This window comes from Sinocyclocheilus grahami, unplaced genomic scaffold (assembly GCF_001515645.1).
Source record: "Sinocyclocheilus grahami isolate Dianchi unplaced genomic scaffold, SAMN03320097.WGS_v1.1 scaffold1894.1, whole genome shotgun sequence".
Taxonomy (NCBI): domain Eukaryota; kingdom Metazoa; phylum Chordata; class Actinopteri; order Cypriniformes; family Cyprinidae; genus Sinocyclocheilus; species Sinocyclocheilus grahami.
Window position 1 is genome coordinate 2043 of NW_015507073.1, and position 637 is coordinate 2679.

General features: G+C 42.1%; 1 protein-coding gene across 1 annotated transcript in view; it reads right to left on the reverse strand.

The window, feature by feature from the left end:
• Positions 1 to 596, reverse strand: part of LOC107573220 (histone chaperone asf1b-B-like) — a gene marked incomplete at its 3' end in the record, with an annotated part of 2410 nt that extends 1814 nt beyond the window's left edge. The window contains exon 1 of the mRNA XM_016259660.1: positions 16 to 596. Within this exon, the coding sequence (XP_016115146.1) occupies positions 16 to 180 (165 nt within the window). The remainder of the gene's footprint in view (positions 1 to 15) is intronic.
• Between the last annotated feature and the right edge of the window lie 41 nt (positions 597 to 637).

Here is a 637-nt window from a genome sequence, read left to right on the forward strand (position 1 = left end):
TCGAAGCCTTCAGTATTTACAAAGTAATTGCAGAATACGAGTAAACCGTGTGAATGTGTGACATCTCTCACCTTCAGGTAGGTCCTCCATACACTCAAATGTGATTTCGAATTGAAACGGGTTTCCAAAAGGACTGGGATTATCCAGAACTGACACGTTTAGCACCTGCACTTTGGCCATGATGGCTCACAAGCTTTGAGCAACAGAAGTCGGCCTCGTGTTTACAAAAGAGAGCCTGGGTCCAGATCGCTGTAAATCTGAAGTAAATCCAGCAGAAATTGACAAAACGATCCTTTGTTGGAGCAGGGGTTTTCTCTTGATGGGGTTAATTTGTACTTTTTAAACTAGCCAGATGGTCGCGATACATCCATTTTATTTATTTATTGTTGGAACAGCTTGAAGAACATATCATTTAGTGCAGGTCTTGCGTGAACATGGTTTTAAAAACCAAATAAAAGAGTCAAAACGCGTCCTTTCCACGGGATCCTGAAGGAAAAACGTCCCTAAATGCAACAAAGACAGCAGTGCTCTGGAGCTGATGATCTTCTTCTTCTTCTAATGTTTATTGGTGGTTGGCATACTAGCTTATTATTGCATTACCGCCACCATCTGAACTGGAGTGTGGAGCATCGATGCA